The sequence below is a fragment of the Nycticebus coucang genome, chromosome 20 (genome assembly GCF_027406575.1).
Source record: "Nycticebus coucang isolate mNycCou1 chromosome 20, mNycCou1.pri, whole genome shotgun sequence".
In the NCBI taxonomy this organism is placed as follows: Eukaryota; Metazoa; Chordata; class Mammalia; order Primates; family Lorisidae; genus Nycticebus; species Nycticebus coucang.
Window position 1 is genome coordinate 50,085,649 of NC_069799.1, and position 21,532 is coordinate 50,107,180.

At 45.7% G+C, this 21,532-nt stretch overlaps 1 protein-coding gene across 19 annotated transcripts in view; it reads right to left on the reverse strand.

The window, feature by feature from the left end:
• The window catches only part of KIAA1217 (KIAA1217 ortholog), a 445,617-nt gene that overhangs the window by 21,629 nt on the left and 402,456 nt on the right, over positions 1-21,532 (reverse strand). For all 19 annotated transcript variants that reach the window (XM_053572349.1, XM_053572348.1, XM_053572347.1 and 16 more), the window contains 5 exons: positions 18,982-19,157; positions 12,560-12,690; positions 11,203-11,350; positions 5,469-5,925; positions 1,879-2,062 (listed from right to left, as the gene is read on the reverse strand). In XM_053572349.1, the coding sequence (XP_053428324.1) occupies positions 1,879-2,062; positions 5,469-5,925; positions 11,203-11,350; positions 12,560-12,690; positions 18,982-19,157 (1,096 nt within the window). The remainder of the gene's footprint in view (positions 1-1,878; positions 2,063-5,468; positions 5,926-11,202; positions 11,351-12,559; positions 12,691-18,981; positions 19,158-21,532) is intronic.

Sequence of the window (21,532 nt, forward strand, 5' to 3'; positions counted from 1 at the left end):
AACTGGCGCTTACTCCTGGCAGCTTGCAGAATCTTTTCTTTTGTCTTGACTTTGGACAGGTTCATCACAATGTGTCTGGGAGAAGCTCGGTTAGAGTTGAGGCGACCTGGGGTCCGATAGCCTTCTGAAAGCAGTGTGTCAGAATCTTTGGTGATATTTGGGAAATTTTCTTTTATTATATTCTCTAGTATGGCTTCCATTCCTGTGGAGCATTCTTCTTCCCCTTCTGGAATTCCTATAACACGTATGTTGGAACGCTTCATTAAGTCCCATAATTCTGACAGTGAACGTTCTGCTTTCTCTCTCTTCTTTTTCTGCCTCTTTTACAACTGAGTTATCTCAAAAACTTTGTCTTCTACCTTTGAAATTCTTTCTTCTGCATGGTCTAACCTGTTGCTGATACTTTCCATTGCATCTTTAAGTTCCCTGATTGACTGTTTCATTTCCTTCAGCTCTGCTATATCCTTTTTATATTCTTCATATCGTTCATCTCTTATTTGATTCTGCTTTTGGATTTCCTTTTGGTTATTTTCCACTTTATTAGCAGTTTCCTTCATTGTTTCCATCATTTCTTTCATTGTTTTCAACATGTGTATTCTAAATTCCCTTTCTGTCATTCCTAACATTTCTGTATAGGTGGAATCCTCTGCAGTAGCTACCTCATGGTTCCCTTGGCGGGGTTGTTCTGGACTGGTTCTTCATGTTGCCTGGAGTTTTCTGCTGATTCTTCCTCATGAGTGGTTTCTTTTATCTGTTTCCTTGCCCTAATTTTCCTTTCACTTCCTCTTGCTCTTTAAGTTCTCGTGCCTGTGGAAGTTGCGGGCGGGTTTAGATGGATTGAACACACGCGACCACTTGCCGGTTTTCCACTGTTTTAGTCCTCCTCTTGGGGTCCAGAAGTCTCTCGCTGACTCCCTGTATCCTCTCAGGGGTGATGATAGGCAGATCTCACCAGCCAGAGATGCCTGGAGTCCTATCTCCTCAGACTCACGGTGCCCAGATGCAAGGAAGCTGTTACTCGGCTGCCATCTTGCTCCGCCTCTTTTTATTTATTTATTTTTTTTGAGACAGTCTTACTCTATACCCTGGGTAGAGGGCCGTGGTGTCACAGCATCCTCAAAGCTTGGGCTCAAGCAATCCTTTTGCCTCAGCCTCCTGAGTAGCTGGGACTATAGGTGCCCACCACAATGCTTGGATAATTTTTTCCCCCTATTTTTAGTGGAGATGGGGGTCTCCTTGCTCAGGCTGCTCTTGAACTCTTAAACTCAAATTATGTACTTGCTTTAGCCTCCCAGAGTCCTAGGATTACAGGTGTGAACCACCACACCTGGCCTGAGATTCGTTTTTAAAGGCCTGCATTTTTCTTTCTTTCTTTTTTTTTGCTAATCAGGCCCAGGTGAGGTTCGAACTTGCAGCCCCTGGTGTGTGGGGCTGACACGCTAACCAGTGAGCTACAGTGCCCAGCTCTAACCGACATTCTTAAAAATGCCTAAGAAGTGAGGCATTGGTCCTGCTGACGAGCACATGTTGACCTGGGTGGCCCCATACTGACCCATGCTGTTATCCCACACATTTTTTTTTTTTTTTTTTTTTGAGACAGAGTCTCATTTTGTTACCCTTGGTAGCGTGCTGTGGCTTCATAGCTCACAGCAACCTCAAACTCTCAGGCTCAAGCGATCCTCTTGCCTCAGCCTCCTGAGATGGTGAGGTGGTGAGAACAGGGACCCACCACGATGCCTGGCTAGTTTTAGAGACAGTGTCTCGCTCTCACTCAGGCTGGACCCAGAACTCCTGAGCTCAACCAATCCATCCACCTTGGCCTCCCACAGTGCTGGCTCACGCCTCTTGGTAAGTGTCTGCCCTGGGACTGGACCTTACCTGATAACTCTAGCCTGTCCACTGAAGCCTCTCCCTTTGGCGGCGGGCCTGAGCTTGGTGGCATCTCCAGGTTTGGAATTGATTTCATGATATTGGCCTGAGCTTCTTCTAGAAGCTTCTCAAATTCTTTCCCATTATAATGGTCCAGATTTTGCCTCTTTTCTTCCCATTTCCTTTCTGCTTTCTGAAGGAAAACAACAAGCGAAGAAAGCTTAAAAAACGCGAGGGAAAAGCTAATTAACAGTTTAGAGATTTTATATCACAGTGGGGAGGGGATGTGAAAACGTGTTGGCGAAATCATGTCCCAGTTTCTGTGCACACATCAGCCAAACTTTGCCAAGTTTCCAAGCTCCCTGACTCTCTTGCTGTCTCCAACATTGTCTATCGTTACATGAACTGTCATTTAAGCCCAAGCTGTATTCTTCACAGAGAAGCAAGCTCAGAAACCCAGATTCATTCATCAAGTGATTACTGAGCACCGACCACATACTTCTACCATTTCTAAATAGAAAGAGAAGCTAATAGCACAGGGTACGCCTCCCAGTATAAAGTTTTGTTGTTCAAATGGAGTTTTTCATTGTTCAAACAAAAACTGAATACGAAAAGCGAGTAGAAACAGAAACCCTCACCAAAAAATCCTGTGTCTTAGTTGACTTCTATCAAAAAATTGCTAGATGACCTTCACAATCATGTCATCTTACTTATAAAACGTGGAGGGGAGGGTATTATTTAGATGATATGTCAGCTTCATCAAGTTCCACAACAAGAAGTTATATATATATATTTTAAATAACTGTGTACTTTTTTTTTTTTTGAGACAGAATCTTACTCCATTGCCCAGGCTGGAGAGCAGTGGTGCAATCACAGCTCACTGAAGCCTCAAACTCCAGGGATCAAACAATCCTCCCACTTTGGTTTCTCTCCAGTAGCTGGGACTACAGCGATCGGTATGCACCACCATACCCAGTTAATTTTTAAAAATTTTCTGGTAGACACCAAGCAGAATTTTGGCCATTTTGGTCTGGAATTCCAGGCCTTACAAGATCCTCCCACTGTGGCCTCCCCTAAAGTTCATCGGCCACCATCGCCAGTGAACTGTCTACTTTTTAAAAGAACATTTTCCTGTGATTTTATAAACAGCACACTGATCATTCCAGGAGGACAGAGTGGAAATTCACATCAGAGTTAGTGTAACCCCATAAGGTAAGAATTAGAAAAGATCACTGAATTTTACACATTTTACAGATGGGAATGTTGAGGCTCAGTTGAGATGAAGAATTTGCGCAAGACGCACTCTAGAGAAATAGTATCCACCACCTTCCCATCCTTACCTTCCTGTATTTTTCTTACTAACATTTATTTCACCTGGTGTACACTTTTTCCCTCTCCCTATAAGTAGGTAAGTTTCTCAAGGACAGAGACTTTACCTCTTCTGTTCTGTCCATCCCCAGGGCTACAAGGGCCAGGCACCTAGTGGGGCTACGTAAGTGGCAGAATTGATAGAAAAACTCAGGCCTCCTGACTTGGGGATCAGGGACTTTTTAGATGTGACTCACAAGTCTCCTTTCAAAACTTAAAATAAACACATTATAATAATTATGTCACTAGTTTCTTAATAGATATTTGTCATCATACTGATGTTTGTATGGCTGCAGTCCTACGAGGTCACCTCAATATATCCTTTGACTACTGAAATATTTAGTGGTGAGAGATCTTAAGTGACAGGTCCACTGATCCTCAGGAGGAAATATATTTTCTTCCTCTACTCTACTAGGCTGTGGGATCAAACCACACTCTTCCAATCACATTTCCATCCCCTCCCGTGATATGCATTTTTAATTTATTTTTTTGAGACAAGAGTTACTCTGTTTGCCAGGCTAGAGTGCTGTGGTATCACAGCTCACAGCAACCTCAAACTCCTGGGTTTAAGGGATTCTCCTGCCTCAACCTTCCAAGCAGCTGGGACTATAGGCATCTGCCACAATGCCCAGCTGATTTTTCCATTTTTTAGTAGAGACAGCATCTCACTCTTACTCAGGCTGGTCTCAAACTCTTGAGCTCAAGCAATCCTCCTGCCTTGGCCTCCCAGAGTGCTGGGATTACTCCAAGTGTGGGCCATTGCACCTGGTCTTTGTGTGCAGTTTTTAAACAGCTGGCTTCAATTAGGGGCCCAGCTAGTGCCCAGCAGCCATGATTGTGGCTGTAGCAGTTCTGCAAGGACTCGTGTTTCTATCTACCCAACATGAGCTACCCCCTGGTCACCTTCAAGAGAGGCAGGAAGGGCTAGGAGCAGGCTGCTGGGGAGAGAGTAGTGAGTGGAGGAAAAGTTACAGGGTAAAAGACAGAGAAAGCAGGGAAGCAAAATGTGTTATCTGAGAATCAGTGCCAGCTCTTGATTAAAAGAATATTAAAAAGCATGGCATGATTTTGTGTTATTTGACTCAAGACCTCCTTTCTCTTTCCATTATGAATGCCATTATGAATGCCTTCATTCTAGATGACTGTAACAACTTCTCACCCAGCTCCCTTAATTCTAGACCCACCATCTCAATCAATTTGGTATATTATCTCCAAAACAATTTCCTACTGATGTCATTAAGAAAAAAACACTGGGCAGGGCGCAGTGGCTCATGCCTGTAATGCAAAACTGTGGGGGAGGCCAAGGCCAGAGGACTGCTTGAGCTCAGGAGTTCAAGACCAGACTGAGCAAGAGCAAGACCCTGTCTCTTCTAAAAATAGAACAACTAGGCAGACATCATGGTGGATGCCTGTAGTCCCAGCTACTCAGGAGGCTGAGGCAGGAGGATCACTTGAGCCCAAGAGTTTGAGGTTGCTGTGAGCAATGGCACCATGGCACTCTACCCCAGATGACAGAGTGAGACTGTCTCCAAAAAAAAAAAAAAAAAAAAAAAACACACACACACACACACACACAAAACAAATCACTGATTAAAGCTACAGCATTTCTCTGATACCTTCCAAATAATCTCCAGATATCTTGGACTGGTTCCTAAGCATTCTTAAGTCAGTTTCCAGCCTAATTTCCCTAGTCTTCTCTTTCTTGTTCCTGTATTCTGTAGCCTAGAATGCCCTCCCCTCCCTTCTCCACTTAGATTCCACTTCTCTTCCTAGATCAGTGGGAACCCCTCCCCAGGTCTGCCTTCCCCACAGTGGAATGCTTGAGCCAGCTCGCACTGGCACTGGAAGAATGATTGTCACATTTCTTCCCAACCTCATGCATAGTCATGTCATGGTATAGCTTGATATCAGCATGGTAGGTGAGTGAGGGGTTATTTACACCAGGGCAATTGGCAAAAGCTGCACATGAGGGGTTTTCCCCCTCAGAGAGCCAGCTGTTGAACAGTTACCAGCATACCACTGCCTCCCCTTCCTACATGTTAACTGTTTCACCCTTCTTTAAAACCAGATGACCTCTTAACCTGGCCACTGAACCTCCTTTTCAGTTCCAAAAATATATCCCTGATTCATGTACGTATCATCTCTACAAATCAGGCTGTAAGCTCTCTGAGGGAGAGGTTCATGCATCAGACTCCTTTATGGGGTTTTGAGAAATGGAAATAGGACTCTACCTCAATAGACACTGCCCTGTTCTTGGCACTCACACCGTGGATTTCTTCAATGAACAAGCTCTGCATGGTGGACCCATTCATGGGCGTCTGTGGGGACTGGGGAATCTGTGCTGTGTGCAGGGTGGAAGTCACTTCTTGGGAGCTGGCTGGGGGGCTGGCTGTGCGAGGACCCTTCCCCACAGGCAAGCTCTGGGCGGGATTCAGCAGGCCCACGGAGTGCTGGGAGGGCTGGATGACCACAGGAGAGCTCTGTGTGTGGTGGACTGCCATGCCGGACATGGGCATCACTTCCGACTTCACATCACCCGGGACCCCTGGGCTGTGGAGGGGCTGACCAGAGGCATGGGCTGCCTCCTCCTGGTTCTTCAGGACTTCTGCGGCCATGGCCTTCTCCATAGCGACGTACTGTGCAGCTTGGGCTGCATCTGTGCCTTTCAGGAGCCCATCGGTGACGTGTCTAGGAGAAACCACGCACAGCAACATTAATGCCCAGGACGCACCCCTTTCATTTTATCACCATGGTACACTTGAAAGCCATGTCATCCCAAAGCCAGGTGAGAGTCCAACATCCCAAAACTTGGAACAGCAGCTCAGAGATGACGTCTCTCAGAATGTCCCTTTCTGTGAGCACCGTGGCGGCCTAGACTCTTGCGTGGTGGCAGGAAGTGAACAAATATCCTGAGTCTAACAATACTCCCTCTAACTCCTCCACCCAACCCTGGCCTGTGCAACTCTCAAATAAGCTAGTTCCAACCCCAAAGCTTCCTCAAACCCCTTCTACTTTCCTCCTTTCTCTCCGAAGAATCTTGGGAGATTCCTTCTCCAGATTCCTGTGTCCCCATTCCTTCTATTTGCTTTTCTGGGACCTCAGCCTGTTGCTAACTGGTTTCTTTACCCAGACTCAACCAAGTCTCCAGGAAGGTCAATAGTGACGCCAAATCTAAAAGTTGGGTTTAGTTTTTATTGTCCTCTGATTTGGGGTTTATGCTATTTGTCCATCTTCACCTATGGTGCAGTGGAAAAAGGGCCTTTGGTGACAGATACATGTTTGAATATTAGTTCTAGGCCAGTTGCGGCAGCTCACACCTGTAATCCTAGCACTCTGGGAGGCTGAGGCGGGTGGATGACTAGAACTCAGGAGTCTGGAACCAGCCAGAGCAAGAGCAAGACCCCACCTCTACTGAAAATAGAAAAAAACTAGCCGCAAGTTGTGGCAGGCACTTGTAGTCCCAGCTACTTGGGAGGCTGAGGCAAGAGGATTGGTTGAGCCCAAGAATTTGAGGTTGCTGTGAGCTATGATGCCATGTCTACTCTGTCCCTTTCCCTGTCTCACCAAGAATATCAGTTACACCACAGTATAGCTATATAATGCTGGGACCTTCATCTTTTGAGCCTCAGATTCTGTTGCTGGTTTTTGAGACAGGATCTTACTCTGCTGCCTCGGGTTGGAGTGCAGTGGCATCATCATAGCTCACTGCAACTTCATACTCCTGGGCTCAAAATCAATCCTTCTGCCTCAGTCTTCCGGTAGCTGGGAGGGACCACAGGCATATGCACCACCACCACACACAGCTGATTTTTCTGTTTTTAGTAGAGACAGGGTCTCGCTGTTGCTCAGGCTGGTTTCAAATTCCTGAGCTCAATCCTCCTGCTTCAGCTTCCCAGAGTGCTGAGATTATAGGCATGCGCCACCATGCCTGACCCTCACACACCTCTCTGCGTGTAAAATATAATGATGAAGACAACTATCAACGATGATAATGCCTTCCTCAGGGGTTAGGATTAACATCTAACATTATAAGTAAAACAGTGTCAAACACAGTACTTGACCCATAAATTTTTTTTTTGAGACAGGGTCTTATTCTGTTGCTCTTGGTAGAGCACTGTGGCATCATAGCTCACAGCAACCTCCAACTCTTGGGCTCAAGGGATTCCCTTACCTCAGCCTCTCGAGTAGCTGGGACTACAGGCACCCACCACAACACCCTGCTATTTTTAGAGATGGGGTCTCTCTCTTGCTCAGGCTGGTCTGGAACCTGTGAGCTCAGGGCAATCCAACTGCCTCAGCCACCCAAAGTGCTAGGATTACAGGTGTGAGCCAGCGTGCCTTACATGACCCATAATTTTTAATTGGTCCCTCCGCATTCATTAAATACTTTTTTTAACTTGAAAAAAGACATCACATTCTAGAACTCTTCTGCTACTCTTGTTTCTTTGCTGCTTACTTTATCCATCCAGCCCTCAAAGTCCCCAAGGATTCCCAAGGATTTTTCTCTCCTTTCCCTATTACTCCACTAGTCGTCTCTTCCATTTTCAGTCATCATCTCCATGAAGGCAACTCCCAATTCACTCAACCCTTTCTTCCTCCGTCTTGCCGTTCCTCTGTGTTAGGCAGGGAACCCTCTCTAATTCTGCCTTTTGAACTTCAGTCCACTATTCTAAGTTTAACTGTATTTGGATATCCTTCCAATGCCCCAATTCAACACATGCTGTGTCCCTTCAGCCTCTTCCCAAGACCCCGAGTCTGCTCTGAACTGTGACTGTCACTGCTTTACCTTCCCTGCTGAGGCATGAGGACATGTGCATGGCCTAGGGAGGGGGTGCATGTAATTCCTACTTTTCTCCTTGTGTCTTCCATGCTGCCGAGTATGGCACAGGATACACAAACAGTACAAATATAATGTTAATTAGGTAAAGGCGGGCGGTGCCTGTGGCTCAAAGGAGTAGGGCGCCGGCCCCATATGCCGGAGGTGGCGGGTTCAAACCCAGCCCCTGCCAAAAACTGCAAAAAAAAAAAAAAAAAAAATTATGTAACGAGAGGGACGGAGGGAGGGAGGTGGGGCCTTGGTGTGTGTCACACTTTATGGGGGCAAGACATGATTGCAAGAGGGACTTTACCTAACAATTGCAATCAGTGTAACCTGGCTTATTGTACCCTCAATGAATCCCACAATAAAAAAAAAAAAAAATACGTAACGGCTTGTGAGGGGAAGGCTGCAGCCAGCTAAAATCCCTTTCATTTGTAAAGTTAGTTAACTGGCTGTATCACTCACAGCACCAAGTATTTAATGGGACAAAGAGTCATAGAATCCCATTTTTTCAGAACTTACATTCACTGGAGATAAGACAAATACTGAACTTCATTGCTCTGCCTGTAAAAATATCTTTTCACGGGGCAGCGCCTGTGGCTCGGTGAGTAGGGTGCCAACCCTATATACCGAGGGTGGCGGGTTCGAACCCAGCCCCGGCCAAACTGCAACAAAAAAATATCCGGTGGTTGTGGTGGGCACCTGTAGTCCCAGCTGCTTGGGAGGCTGAGACAAGAGAATCACCTCATGTTAGGAGGCTGCTGTGAGCTGTGATGCCACAGCATTCTACCAAAGGCAACAAAGTGACACTCCGTCTCTGAAAAGAAAAAAATCTTGGGTGGCACCTGTGGCTCAAGGAGTAGGGCATCGGCCCCATATACTGGGCGTGGCGGGTTCAAGCCTGGCCCTGGCCAAAACTGGAAAAAAAAATCTTTTCATTACTTTTGAGGAAAGAGAAGAGGTAAAGGGGCACAGTCACCTGTCACAGTTTCCTTAATCAGAGTGGCTTGTTTTGGGCTCCATGCATGGGTTACCGTATCTAGGTAAGAGCTTGGTGAAGAATTCTTTTGATAGATTTTTATCCTACTGGAAGAAAAAGTACATTCTGCAATTTGAAATGAACAAGCCTGTAAGAAATTTCGTACAGGTACAATTTCTTTCCTGTTCACATTAGAGATGGACTGTGCAGGATGAGGCAGTTTTCATGGTAATTCTGAACTTCTTTGGCATTCTGGAGATAACTATACAGATGTTCTGGAGTGTTCTCCTCTCAAAAGGGGCTCGCTCTTGAGGTTGTTTGCTACCAGAACAATCTGACTTGCTCCCTCTGTTTAATAATTCATCTTAAAGTTATCTGCACATGTAATATATTTATTTCATACATCTGATCAGTTGATTATAATTCGTGATTAAAATTATCACAAGAAAGTCTCTTGCATATTGTATCTCTTGGTGACCTGCTCTCAAATCTGGCCCAAGATTTGAAGGGCAATTTCCTAGTTCTGTTAAAAAACTAGAAACTCAGAGACTGCCAACTGTTGGGAAAGGTTTATTTTTGGTTGTTTAGTGCCTGGTTCCCAGGTGAGAGAGTAAGTTAGATAAGGGAGGGGTCCTGTTTATCTTGTTTATTGCTGTATTTGCAACACCCAGCAATAGGGCTGGCTGCCTGGCTGCAAGATGAGAACCAATAAGAAGTCTGGGGTCAAACTGTGGTTTACATCTGAACTCCAGCTCTGACTCACAGGGACTATCCTGGAACCTCAGATGCTGCCTATAAAATGAGAATAATAGTGCCTGCCCTGTAGGGTTTTTAATTAGGACCCAAAGAGTGAATAAACGTAAAGGGCTTAGCTCAGTGCCTGATACATGGAAAGTGCTCGCTGGTGTAGGTCACGTGATTAGGACATTGGGAAGAAAGAGATCTGATTGTGTGACTCAAGCACAGAGTGCACATGGGCAACAGTCTGGGGTCTCCTTGGCAAAGGCACTTATGGCAAGACAAATCCTGCTGATGTATAAGTCAGCACTTTTTAGTGGGTGTAGAACTCTGGAATTTTCTTTTTAATGAAAGTCTGAGATGAATCAGTGATTTCTTCTGGTCAGTCCTCTGTGTGACCTCTTTGATAAACCATTCAACGGTGGGACCAACAACCTCTTGGATACTCTTTCAGTGGATAGTTCGAGAACGGCTTTCTTTTTCTTTTTCTTGAAGACAGAGTCTCATTACACTGCACTCAGTAGAGTGCTGTGGCATCACAGCTTACAGCAACCTCCAACTCTTGGGCTTAAGTGATTCTCTTGCCTCAGCCTCCCGAGTAGCTGGGACTACAGGCGCCTGGCACAACACCCGGCTTTTTTTGCAATTGTCATTGTTGATTAGCTTGCCTGAGCTGGGCTCAAACCCACCAGCATCAGTGCATGTGGCTGGTGCCGTAACCACTGTGCTACAGGGTGCTGATCCAAGAATGGCTTTCTTAATTTCTACTCAGTTTCTTCTGACATCACCTATGTCCCCTGAAGTCAAGGAGGTCAATAAACTACAGTAGAACCTTTGTAAGTTCATCACCCAAGAGACTAACAAACTGGTTAACATCAGGAATTAGGCCTACTTACTATAACTGATTGTATATGTGGTACATGTCTAGTCTCTGAAAATCAGGTCAACTCAAAGAGGTGGTCAGTATAGGGAGGTGGTTAACCATGGCATTTCTACTGTATTTTGATCTATTCTCCCAACTTCAAAATGTTATTTTTATTTATTTTTTATTTTATTGTATTTTTCAGTTTTGTTGTTGTTGGGGATTCCTTGAAGGTACAAAGAACCAGGTCAAAATGTTATTTTTAAAGACCTCCCTTCAACTGACTTTTAAAAAAATGTTCACTATGTCCCCTGAGTTTAAACTCTAGGATGGACCCCCATCAGCAAGCTGGAGGTGAAAAATGAGAACCTTAGCCATAAGGCAATAGAAATTCAAGGGTAGGATAGACTCATGGCTTCTCCCTAGAATTCTGGAAGAAGTGAGTAAGTCACAAAAATGGGGACAGGTCTCAGGAGCGTGGGGAAAGCCTGGAGTCCAAACCCTTCACCCCAAGCCTGTACAGCCCACCCTGCAGAGGCCTCCCCCAGGCTGGTGGGCACCGGTCACCTCCGCAACATGGTCAGGACATCTGTCATGCCGCGCACGCGCTTCAGGAGACTGTCCAGCTTGTGCGGCTCCTCCTTCAGGAAGCGCACGGCCTCCACCTCGATGCGTAGGATGGCCCGCATCTTGTTTTGTAAGGTTGGAAATTCTCCTGCAGGCCCAAATCAGATGGTGAGTCAGACAGAAAACGCCAGAACAACAACCCCATCCTGCACCTCCAACACCGCACAGGACTGAGAAGTGTAGAACTCACACATCTTTGGAAGACAGTGGGTGAAGAACACGGGCAAAGTGACCCAGGGCAAGGACAAAGCCTTCTAGGCTCATTTTTTATCCATATTTTTGGGGAAAGGCCAACTGGCTCTTAGGGTTCTTTTTAATGGGTTTGAGGCTAGATGCAGTGGTCACCCCTGTAATCCCAGCATTTTGAGAGGCAGAGGAGGGAAGATCACTGGAGGCCATGAGGTCAAGACCAGCCTGGCCAACATAGTGAGACTCTGTCTGTACAAAAAATTTAAAAAATTAGCCAAGGAGGGCGCTATGTGACCATTGGGGAGGCTGAGGGAGGCACACATGAGCCCAGAGTTGGAGGCTGCAGTGAGCTGTGATGACACTACTGCACTATAGCCTGGGTGACAGAGTGAGACCCCATCTCTAAAAAGAAAAGGAAAGAGTTTGACACAGGTGTCCTGGTATGCTATAAGAAGAACCCAGTGAATGGAAAGTGTTATCAAGGCCAGGCGTGGTGGCTAATCCTAGCACCCTGGGAGGCTGAGGGAGGTGGCTCGCCTGAGCTCACAGTTTTGAGACCAAAAGCAAAGACCTGAGCAAGAGCGAGACCTCCATGTCTAAAAATAGCTGGGCATTGTGATGGGCGCCCGTAGTCCCACCTACTTGGGAGGCTGAGGCAAGAGAATTGCTTGAGCTCAAGAGTTTGAGGTTGCTGTGAGCTGTGATGTCACGGTACTCTACTGGGGACAAGAAGTGAGACTCTGAGACTCTGTCTCCAAAAAAGAAAAAGTGACATCAGTATCACTTAAGCAGTCACTACACTATAAGCTCCAAAAAGACAGATGTTTGCTGTTTGCCTTCTTTATCCTGTGATGGACCTCAAATGGCCACAAGAGTGAATGGCGCAGGGAGGTGTTTAAAACATATGTGTGCGGGCGGCGCCTGTGGCTCAAAGGAGTAGGGCGCTGGCCCCATATGCCGGAGGTGGTGAGTTCAAACCCAGCCCTGGCCAAAAACTGCCAAAAAAAAAAAGAAGTATGTGTGGACGTGAATGCATATCACTGCTTGACAGGTTTTAAACACCCCAGGAAAGACAGTTGAGACTTCTCCCGTTAATCTGAGAGCTTACCTTTCAGAGTGGCGACAGCTTCTCCCACTTGTCGCAAGAGGAAGGCCCCGTCTTCCACGTCTTTTAGAGTCACCACCCGGCCAGCGGACGTGGAGTCCTTCTTTAATTCTTCAACAAAGTCTTCCAGCTCACTGTGGGGAGCAAACAGATCAGCAGGAGGGCTGAGCGTGGGGTTGTCACAGAGGAAGGTACAGATGCCGAGTGTGTGTCTGCACCTGCTCATTTGTACCTTGTCACCTAGATGGCAGATTTGTACCTTGTCACCTAGATGGCAGGCGCACATCTTAGAACAGTAGCTTGCTTTGCTTGGGAACGTTCTGCAGAGGTGTGAGGCAGGTCCAAGTAAGGTTCCCCAGGACCTGTTCAGGGGGAGGCCCTGCTTGGCTAAATGGCCTGGATGACGGGGACCCACCCTTCATTTTCAGCGGTGCTTAGTTCAGTGAAGGGGAAAGGGGTATAAGTGTTGGGGGAGACAGAGATGAGTGAGAGAGAAAGCGAGAAATCATAGTAGAGCAAAAATGAGAAGCCCAGATCAGCTTATGTTAAGCTTCTCGACTTTGGCATTTGACATTTTGGGCCAAATATTACTCTTTGTTGTGGGGGACTGTGCTGGGCAATGGAGGATGTTTAGTAGTTTGACTTTACCTGCCAGATGTCACTAGCAACCTCTCCCCCCCTCCAGCCCCACCGCATAACTTGTGACAAAGAAAAACGTCTCCAGATACTGCCAAATGCCACAGAAGAAAGGGGAGCAAAATTGCCCCTGAATGAGACCCTTGGTTTACGCTGACTGTCCCATCAAGAAGGCTTGACTCTTTCTTCTCCAAGCTACAAAGAGAAGAGAGGACTGCAGATCTGACTCGGGTGTGTGTATGTTGGCAGTGTGTGTGTGTGTGTTGGCAGCTCCAGCAGTGAGAGGTTAAGGTCTTTCACTTTAAACCACCACCACCACTACCTCCCTCTCTCTGGCAAGTTACTAACTCCCATCCTAAACAGGTGTCTATATGATTTCAGTTTGCCTGAAAATGCAACAGAAGACTTCTTAAAGAAAAAGGGGAAAAAGAACTTTGAGAAATGAAGAACCACTAGGTGGCAGTAAGTGAACATGATTTCACCTCCTGGAGCCCCAAGAGCGTAGGGACTGTGGTCCCTGCTGTGTCATCTGTAAACAGATGGCCTGAGAAGACCCTTTCTAAGAGGTGGGTAAGTGGTCAGCACTATGAGTAGAGGGTGCCTTGGGAGGGATTCCTACAGGATGTCCCATGTGGTCATCAAGAACTGTGGGGCAGGCTGGGCACAGTGGCTCATGTCTATAATCCCAGTACTTTGGGAGGCCAAAGTAGGTGGATGGCCTGAGGTCAGGAGTTCGAGACCAGCCTGAGCCCTCTCTACTAAAAATAGAAAACAGAGCTAGGTGTTGTGGTGGGTGCCTATAGCTCCAACTACTAGGGAAGCTGAGGCAAGAAGAATCATGTGAGCCCAGGACTTCGAGGTTGCTGTAAGCTATGATGCCACAGCACTCTAGCCTGGGGCAATGGAGTGAGACTGTCTCAAAACTGATACAGATAGATAGATAGATAGATAGATGAAACACGGGGTAACTGACCAATTTACTGTCTAAGAAGTGGGATGGAGTTTTTGGTGATGTCTTTCTCTGGAAAATGGACTAACACCGCTTATGGCCGTTTGAGAAGAAATGATGCTTCTTGAAGACCAAAGAGGAAACCTCCTCGGCTCACTGTCCACGTTTGTGAGTTGCAGCAGGGTGCAGAGAGCTGGGAACACACCCACTGGTAACTTCCCACTGCAGCTGAGTCTTCCAGGTGGAGAGACTGTGTGCTCGCGCTCATAAGAGCTCTAAATATGGTACCTTCGTGCAAAAATGTTCTTCTCCATTATATAAGCAGGGTTGTTATACTGGACACCCCCTCCAGCCCTGCAAATCTTAGATGGAAGAACCAAGACCCAAATGTTATCACAGCTCTGGTAGCAACTGACAGGCCCGTCAGAGTGCGATTAATACCCCAAGGAGGCGTCATCTGACCCAAACTCAGTCTGCCTAAAATTCTATTTTAATCTCTTCTATACATGCTGCACTCAGAGACCCTTAAACTCTACAGTTCTATGGGATATACAGAAGCATGTACTGATGTGATTGTACACAGCAGTGACACTTCTGTGCATACGTTTACAGTATCTACTTTAGATAAAGCACAAAGAACCAAATGTGTCCATGTAAAAGAGACCAGGGAAGCAAAGTGAGTGCTGAAAATACATGTTTGATATGGTAATCAAGATGGCTTTTAAGACGTCAGCTTTGCTCAACAGAATGGCAGGTGTCCCCAGATGCTACCGTTGATGACATTCTACTGCAGTTGCTTTTCATTCTACCTTTGTTACAAAAAAGCATAGGACTTGTTAAAATATATTCCACCTGTTAAAATATATAGAAGCCCAACTATTCTTTCCACGCAGAATGATCTGGACCCAATTTCTTTCCATGGTTATAGAGCCAAATTTCGTCTCTCTGCCTTCTGAATGGCTCATCAGGAACTCAGCCCAGCAAGGTCTACAAGACAACTTGTTCTCTAGAGCAGGGAAGGAGAGGGAGGAGGAAGCGGAGAGGGGGGGAAAGAGAGAGGTGGCCTTCCTCCTCATGTCCAGAGCTGAACTCTCAGCTGCCTTTCATTTATTTTTTTATTTTTTGAGACCGAGTCCCACTATGTCGCCCTTGGTAGAGTGCTGTGGCATCACAGCTCACAGCAACCTCAAACCCTTGGGCTCAAGTGATTCTCTTGCCTCAGCCTCCCGAGTAGCTGGGACTACAGGCATCCGCCATAATGCCCGGCTATTTTTTTTGTTGTTGCAGTTGTCCCTGTTGTTTTAGCTGGCTCAGGCTGGGTTTGAAGCTGCCAACTTTGGTGTATGTAGCTGGCACCGTAACCACTGTGCTATGGGAACCCAGCCTCAGCTGCCTTTTATAATTTGCTTTGTGTCTCAGACCTATTCATCCAGCTAACCTACCTTACACCTTACAAAGGATGTGAGGAAAAATTTATACTTCTCTCCACTATAACTTGGACTTTACCTAACCAATACAAACAACGTAACCTAATCATTCGTACCCTTCTATCAATCTGAAATTACAACAAAGAAAAATCTACACTTCTGGGCCGCGCCTGTGGCTCAGTGGATAGGGCGCTGGCCCCATATACCAAGGGTGGTGGGTTCGAACCCAGACCCAGCCAAACTGCAAGAAAAAAATTAGCAGGGCATTGTGGCAGGTGCCTGTAGTCCCAGCTACTCGGGAGGCTGAGGCAAAAGAATTGCCTAAGCCCAGGAGTTGGAGGTTGCTGTGAGCCGTGTGACACCCTACTGAGGGCAACAGAGTGAGAATCTGTCTTTAAAAAAAAAACTACACTTTTATTATGAAAAGGATATATAAATGTGTGTATATATATGTATGTATGTATGCACTTTTAAAGAAGAATCTTGAGACCTAGTTTTAGGTAATTAAACTTTAGTGAATTTTGCATGTAGTTTTTTTTCTATTTCTGCTTCTTGGTTCGGGCCTCATCACCTTCTGCCTGGACTGGATGGCAGTTTCCAGTGGGGTCTACCAAATGCCAATGTCTTTTCCCTTCAATGAGTCCTGTGTAAGGTCACCAGAGGGACCTGGTTCAGACACAGCTCTGCCATTGCAGATCAAAAAGACTTCAGTGACTTCCTCATCATGCCAGGCCATAACTCTTAAAATGTAAAGGTGCTTCAGAGGCATCTGTGCCACTAAACTCCACCCAGAGAATTTGCGAATCTGGGGTCGGACCCAGGAACCTTCAGGAAAAGCTGGAAATCCAGCTTTCTCTTATCTGATCTTCTAAATTCGGAAAGCCCAGCCCAGACAGGCAATCAGCAGATATCCCTGGCTGGAGTCTGCTCTAAGATGCAGGAAGCCACCCTGGAAAGGGAATGGCCCAACCCAGATATGAGACATTACCAGCATCGTGCACTCAAGTCTCCCGCCTAACTGGCCCACCCCCAATTCTCCAAGGAGATCCTGTACTTTCTGAGCCCAGAAACTCTGGGTCTGCAGGTTATTCCTCTGCCTGGAAGGCCTTCTCCCTCTAGCCTCTGCTGAGGAAATCCTCCATCTGCAAGGCAACCTAAGTTGGTTTTTAACAGACCATTTTTGAAATTACAACGTGCTGGGGACTGTGTACAATGCTGGGTACTTATAAAGAATGATGGTTACATCTTCCTGGTCCCTGGGGTCAGAAGCTGTCTCTCCTTTGTGTCGGCTCTCCTGGTACGTGGACATCTCCTGTTTGGGGGCTATCCTCAGAGACTGAAGTTTCCCAAGGGCCCTGTGTGCGTATCTTACTCATTTGGGGCCAATCCCACGGGAGAAAGCCCCCTCAGGATGTGTTTATTCTCTTACTTTTCTATCTCATTCCTGTGCTGGGTTCCTCATTTCAGGATATTATTGGCTTTTATAGAAGCAAGAGTCGGCTCACCAATCAACACAATTCTTAAAGAAAGGAAAATTACTTCTTTCATTATTTTATTGGAAAGTTTATGCAAATATTATTAAAAAGAAGTATACTCTTAAAGAAGTTTTAAAGAAGACTTATGAGACCTAGTTTTAGATAATTAGGCTGTCACAAAAACATTTCAGACAAGTGATAGCCTTACTAACTCCTGGTGGGTGATTAATTCTGTCTGTAAATGTGTGAACTGAGTAAAATCTTAGAAGCTATTTTGAGATGTGGATGAATAGCAGTCTAATTTATTAGGAAAAGAACAAGTCAACATGATTTTTTTTTTTTTTCTTTTGACTACTGAGAGGAAAATTCTAGTTTTAATCAAACACATTGGTATGTAAACTACAGCTCAGGTATAAGATAAGTGATAGTTTCCATCATGGAAACTTCTGATCATTCTAGTCTTAAGAATCCGCAACTTGCTCTGTTATAATCCCAATTGGGGCAATTTAAGCTCTCCAAGAAACACCCTCTAAGATTATTAGTTATTAGTTGAAAAGGTGTAATAGTGCTATGATAGATCTTCCTTGCATAACAAAACATGCATTAACATAAAAGATGTGGCTGCCTCGTGATGGGGGATTAATAAGACTGGGCTCTTGATAGATGCTTCCAATAAGAACCTTAAATAACCATCATAACATGCAAGGAAACATCTTTCACTCTGCATCAGATACACTTTACATTGAAATTCTTCTTTTGTGATTTTAACTACAGTTGAATAATAGGACGATAATTTTAGTGCTGTGTTATTTTGGCCATTAGTTTTAATTTATTAAGATTAAATGCAGACTTCCTGTTTATCATTTGGGTCTTGCTATTTGCTCCTTTTAATTTTATGTGTGGCTGATTCCTAGAAAAGAATTTGATGTGGTAATGTTTAAAGAGACTAGCTCAGGAGTCTCTCTCTCTCTCTTTTTTGGAGACAGTGGCATCATACTCCCAGCAACCTTAAACTCTTGGGCTCAAGTGATCCTCTTGCCTCAGCTTCCAGAATAGCTTGGACTACAGGTGCCCGCCACAATGCCCAGCTATTTTTAGAGATGAGGTCTCGCTCTTGCTCAGGCTGGTCTCCTAGCCACTGCGTCTGGCTAGGAGTCTCTTTAAAAGATTGAGGACAGGCCGGGCGCGATGGTTCCCACCTATAATCCTAGCACTCTGGGAGGCTGAGACAGGTGGATTGCCTGAGCTCACAGGTTTGAGACCAGCCTGAGCCAAAAAAGAGATGGGTGCTCTGGTGGGCACCTATAGTTCTCAGCTTCTCGGAAGACTGAGGCAAAAATATCACTTGAACTTAAGAGTTTGAGGTTGCTGTGAGCTATGATACCATGCCACTCTACTGAGGGTGACAAAGTGAGACTCTGTCTCAAAAATAAAATAAAATTAAATTAAATTAAAATAAAAAGGAAAAAATAAAAGATTGAGGACAGGTCAGGTGCAGTGGCTCACACCTGTAATCCCAGAACTCTGGGAGGCCAAGGTGGTCAGATCGCTTGAGCTCAGGAGTTTGAGATCAGCCCGAGCAAGAGTGAGAGACTCCATGTCTACTAAAAATAGAAAAACCGTAGCAAAAGGATCACTGGAGGCCAAGAGTTTGAGGTTGCTATGAGCTATGATGACACCACAGCACTCTATCCAGGGCAACAGAATGAAACTCTGCCTCAAAAAAAAAAAAAAAAAAAAAAAAATTGAGGATGACGGACTCTCCTAGACCTTGACAGAGCAGTGCTGATGTTTTCACGGACACCAACACCAGCAGAACTATAACGTGCACCTAATAGGTTCTCCAGAAGGAGAGACACCAACTGGGAAGGACCTCCTTGTTGGCAAAGACGGTTTTTCTTTCCAAGTGAAAAAGCTCCACGTGCCGGGGACACTCACCCGAGCTTCTTGACGATCTTCTCCTCCTCGTGCAGGTATTTTTGTCTCTCTTGCTCCACCAGGACGCGCTGGCGCTGCACGGGATCCTCCAGTCTCTTCATGGTTTCCATCACCTTGCCACTGATCTCCAGCTCAGCCTTCTTCATCATCGCCCTTAGCAGCTCCTGGTTCTGCAGCTGTTGAACACAAGAGATCAACTCTGTGAACACTGCCTGCGTGACATCTTGGGGACCCAATGGCAGTCTTCAGAAGCAGCTTTGGGACACAGCCCTGCAGCTGGTCCTGTATTTATTTATTTCAGGGAGAAAGGAAGGGCGATGGATGATGTTGCTCCTTCAACGAATCTGAGTTTTAGCAGCTGGTTGATAACCAGACTTCTGTGTCTATGTCTGCAAAAAGATAGGACTATTTCTGTGCTCTGCTCTAGTGGCTTCTTGGACAATAGGCATAAACTCTCAGTGACATATTTTTCTAGCAGCAGCCAAGAGCACCAGCTTTGGAGCCAAGAAGAATCTGGATGAACCCTATGGCTCTCCCTAGATCACGGCGAGACTCTGGGTATATTGTTACTTACTGTCTCCCGGAGAGGTACCTTCCTTGGCAGGGCTATTGTGAGGGCTACAAGAAATACTGCTTGCTATAGAATAGGTACTCAACAAGTGGTGATTTGGCTATAAAATATACCAGAGTACAAGTTAAAAGAGAACCTGCATCCCTCTTATTTCTTGGGTTCTATGTACCAAATACCATGAAATTAAGCAAGTGTTTGATGATGATGATGGAAATAATAGTAATTCTAGATGAGCCCACGGCTCATCTAGCCCACAAGTTCCAAACAGTTTCTAGAATATTCTTTCTTCTTCTTCCAGAGAGGGCAGGATGTGGGAGCTCCCATCAGGTTTCACAAGAATTGAGTGAGATGCTTGAGTCCTTGGGGCAGGTTGATTTCCTAACAGCATATCCATCAAGTGAATTCACTCAATCAGCCTCAATAACAGTAATTACGTTATGCCTATTATGTTACCCTTCAAGTCCCCCTGAAATGCCAATTAGCAAATTTCAATTGTTTCCTTTGTTTTCTGGTTGCGTGGAATGTTTCACAACCACCATATATCATCCCAGGAGCGAGATGATGTCTGTGTTGACTGTCCGTTTTCTGTGCAAATTGAGGAGAAATGTGATCTGTGTCACCGCCTGCTTGACATCACATCATGCTGTCCATTTTCTCGGAATAAAGAGAAAACATTGCGACAGGGGCCACAAGCAGAGCCACCAGTAGGTTCCCACGTCAGCTCTGCGTGGTGATGAACTGGCCTGCAGGGAGAGACGGCCTAGATTCAAGTTCTAATTTTACCACCTTGTAGCTGTGTGACCGTGGGCAAGCTATTAATCTCTGTATCCATTCATTGAAAAAAAGAGAAAGTAATAGCTCATAGTTCATAGGTTGGTCATAGAGTCTCAGTGAGACAATAAAATAAAGTGGTTACGATAGTGTCTGGCACCAGTCTACCCCTGAGGATATAGCAGCTATTGTTATCAGGGAGCATGAACCTGGAGGAAGGCCTGTGGTTTTGTCTGGGAAGGAACCAATAAAAATGTGCCACTCCTGGGTTTCTCTCTGACTCATGACCGTGCCTTCACATTACCTTTGCTAATGTCTTTTTATTGTGCTCATCAAAACCACAGCCAGTCAGTCAATATTTTGCTAACAGGCCCCATTTTCGGAGACAGTAGGCAGAGGCTGACTTCCTCTTATGCTCTCTGCAGCTCCGACCTGTCCACCAGATGCTGGGCAGTCTGGCTCCTTGCCATGTGGCTAGTCGCCTCTCTCTGCATGCACCCAGCCCTCTGCTCTAGCCACAAGCATCTTTTCGGTTCTTCTGACTGGCCAAGCTTCCTTTGGCCCGAGGGCCTTTGCACTGGCCATTCCCTCCCCCTAGAATGCTTGTCCTTCCATCTGGCTAATTTCTGCTCGCCACAAAATGCTGCCGTGATTGGCACACAGCAGAAACTTAATAAATACCTGTGGAATGAATGAACTGCATTAAGCAACAATGGAGAATCCAAAAATCCTTTTCTATCTGCAGTGTCCCGTGGACTCGGATATGCCTTGGGCTCTGCTCTGATGCCCCCTTCCTTGCCTTGATGGAAGGGACTGTGGTTTTTGTTTTTTTTTTTTGCGCCAGGGCTGGGTTTGAACCCGCCACCTCCGGCATATGGGACCAGTGCCCTACCCGCTGAGCCACAGGCACTGCCCCGATGGAAGGGACTGTGGTAGGTTTACATGTCAGCATGGTACATTTAGGTCAGATAAATATGTCAAATAAATACACATAGCAGTGCTACCTGCTATCAAAACAGTATGCTCAAATTCAATGCCATGTATCAAATTGCACAGAGCTACCCCCTTTGAAGGGAAAGGGGAAAAGGTGATGACTGGCATATAAGGAAAAATGAGTAACTAAATGAATCTAGAAGTTATGAATGCCTGTATCCTACCCATGAAAGATTCTGATTTAATTGGTCTGAAGTGTAGTCTGAGCACTGGAGA